Source organism: Arachis ipaensis, chromosome B02, assembly GCF_000816755.2.
Source record: "Arachis ipaensis cultivar K30076 chromosome B02, Araip1.1, whole genome shotgun sequence".
NCBI lineage: Eukaryota > Viridiplantae > Streptophyta > Magnoliopsida > Fabales > Fabaceae > Arachis > Arachis ipaensis.
In genome coordinates this window covers 104082577-104084559 of record NC_029786.2, presented here as the reverse complement: position 1 = coordinate 104084559, position 1983 = coordinate 104082577, and the positions used below count along the sequence as shown (strand labels likewise).

The following is a 1983-nucleotide window of genomic DNA, read 5'->3' as shown; positions in this document are numbered from 1 at the left end:
TTCGATTCAATTGATTTATATAATCTGAATCGAATCATACTTAAATTCTTTAGAAAAAGACAAATATATTCCTAATTTTTTATTTTGTAGACATTTAAATTCTTAAAAATTAAAAAATGCAATTAGATCTCGGACAAAAAAATACTCTACCCCCAAGTCTATCTTAGTCCAACCTCTCACTAATCTCTCAATCTGACAACAAAAAAAAAAAAATCCTAGCCCTCAACGTCTCCTTAGCTTCCTCTCCCTTTCTTCATTAAAGCTCGAGCTCTCTCATCTCTTACTCGCTAGCTCTCGCAATCTCAAGCTCTCTCCTTCTCTCGTCTCTAGTCTCGCACTCAAAGTCGTCGTCGCTCTCTGCGTCGCCAGTGGTCATCGTCTCACACGTAGTCTCATTCGCACACCTTTCCTAAGCTCGTTGTCGCCGATGGCAGAAGCAGGTCTCGGAATTGATCGTTGTTGTCGCTCCATGTCTCGTCACTGTCTCGCACTCAATCACACGCCTTTTTGCGCTCGTCGTCGCCGGCGGCAGAAGCAGCCATTCCCGAGGCTGGTCGTCATTTTCGTCTTCTTGCTTTGAGTCTCGCCATCAGCTCCCTTCGTGCAACCAGAAGCTGGTCCTCAATTTGGTGAGTTCCAATAAATTTTTCTGTTCTTTCTTTTTCAGTTTTGTTGTTGTAATTCATCTTTGTTGCTGCAATTTGTTGCTGGAAATATTAATGATGTTTTTTTTTGTTTTGCTGAAAATTATCATTAACATGAATTTGTTACTAATTATCACCAGTGAATCTTGAATAATTTGTTGTTAAAATTATCACTGAACTAGTTTTTTTTGTTGCTTAAAATCATCACTAAGATGAATTTTTTTACTAATTATCATTAGTGAACCTTGAATTTGTTGCTGTCTTGCTCAAATAATTACTTAACTAAATATTTTTGTTGTTGAAAATTATCACTGAGTTGAATTTGTTAGTAACTAAACTTTAAATTTGTTGTTGTCTTGCTGAATAATCACTTGTATATGAAAATGAATATTAAAAGGAGATCTCTGCTATATAGTATTATTATTTCTCCTTTTTTTTGAAGATTTACTGTTTAATATCATGCTTAGTTATGCTCAGAGCAGGACAGATTTGCATTATTGTTTATTTTTTTCGATGATTTACTATTTGTGATATGTCTTTAGTTACTACAAACATTAGCTAAATAGATATGATTCATTGGCTAAAATATTTGAGATTAGTTAGTACCTGAATTTCTAAAGAGATTTGAACTATGGATGTAATTGAGTTTGAGAAAAAATTGTTTACAGCAAGTGATCCTAAGGTATAATGATTGAATATATTTTTAATGATTGAGTGGCAATTGGCTAATTACATTGACTATATTGCCTCTTTTTAATTCTTATATTATAATCTTTATGGTGGTTTAAAAATTATGATGGATGATGTTTTTTCTGGGTTTGATCAGGTTATGATGAAAAAAAATGAGGTTTGATCAAATTTAAAAATAGAGGAATGCTAGGGAGCCAGTAGAATTTGTGATATATAACCATCAATTAGCTATCATCAATATTTTTAATGGTATGAGATGAAATCTAACGGTGTAGGATTACTCATTTTTCTTTTGATGGTTAAGTGCTGGCCAGATTTCAATAAAAGTGGTGGCCCCTAAACTTTTCCTTAAAGATAAATATCAACAGTCAACAGGATCGGATCATCTTGGTAACATTATCGTTCTTTGACATGAATTTTTCTAGTTGAATTAATGTTCTGATGAACATTTTACTTAAACTTACTTGACTTGAGTCTTGAGGTGTGCAAGCTGAAGATGAGATCAGATACTTTAAATTTTTTGTATATGTTTCTCTAATCTGGGTCTTTCTCTTTTTATACAAAAAGGAAAAAAGAAAGTTTATCAAAAATTTTACTGTATCAACCTCTTGTTTGATTATTGTGTTAGCTTATGTAAAAATACACCTCT

At 32.8% G+C, this 1983-nt stretch overlaps 1 protein-coding gene across 1 annotated transcript in view; it reads right to left on the bottom strand.

The window, feature by feature from the left end:
• The window catches only part of LOC107627941 (MATH domain and coiled-coil domain-containing protein At2g05420-like), a 2689-nt gene extending 2218 nt beyond the window's left edge, over nucleotides 1-471 (bottom strand). The window contains exon 1 of the mRNA XM_016330748.1: nucleotides 405-471. Coding sequence (XP_016186234.1) covers nucleotides 405-471 — 67 coding nt within the window. The remainder of the gene's footprint in view (nucleotides 1-404) is intronic.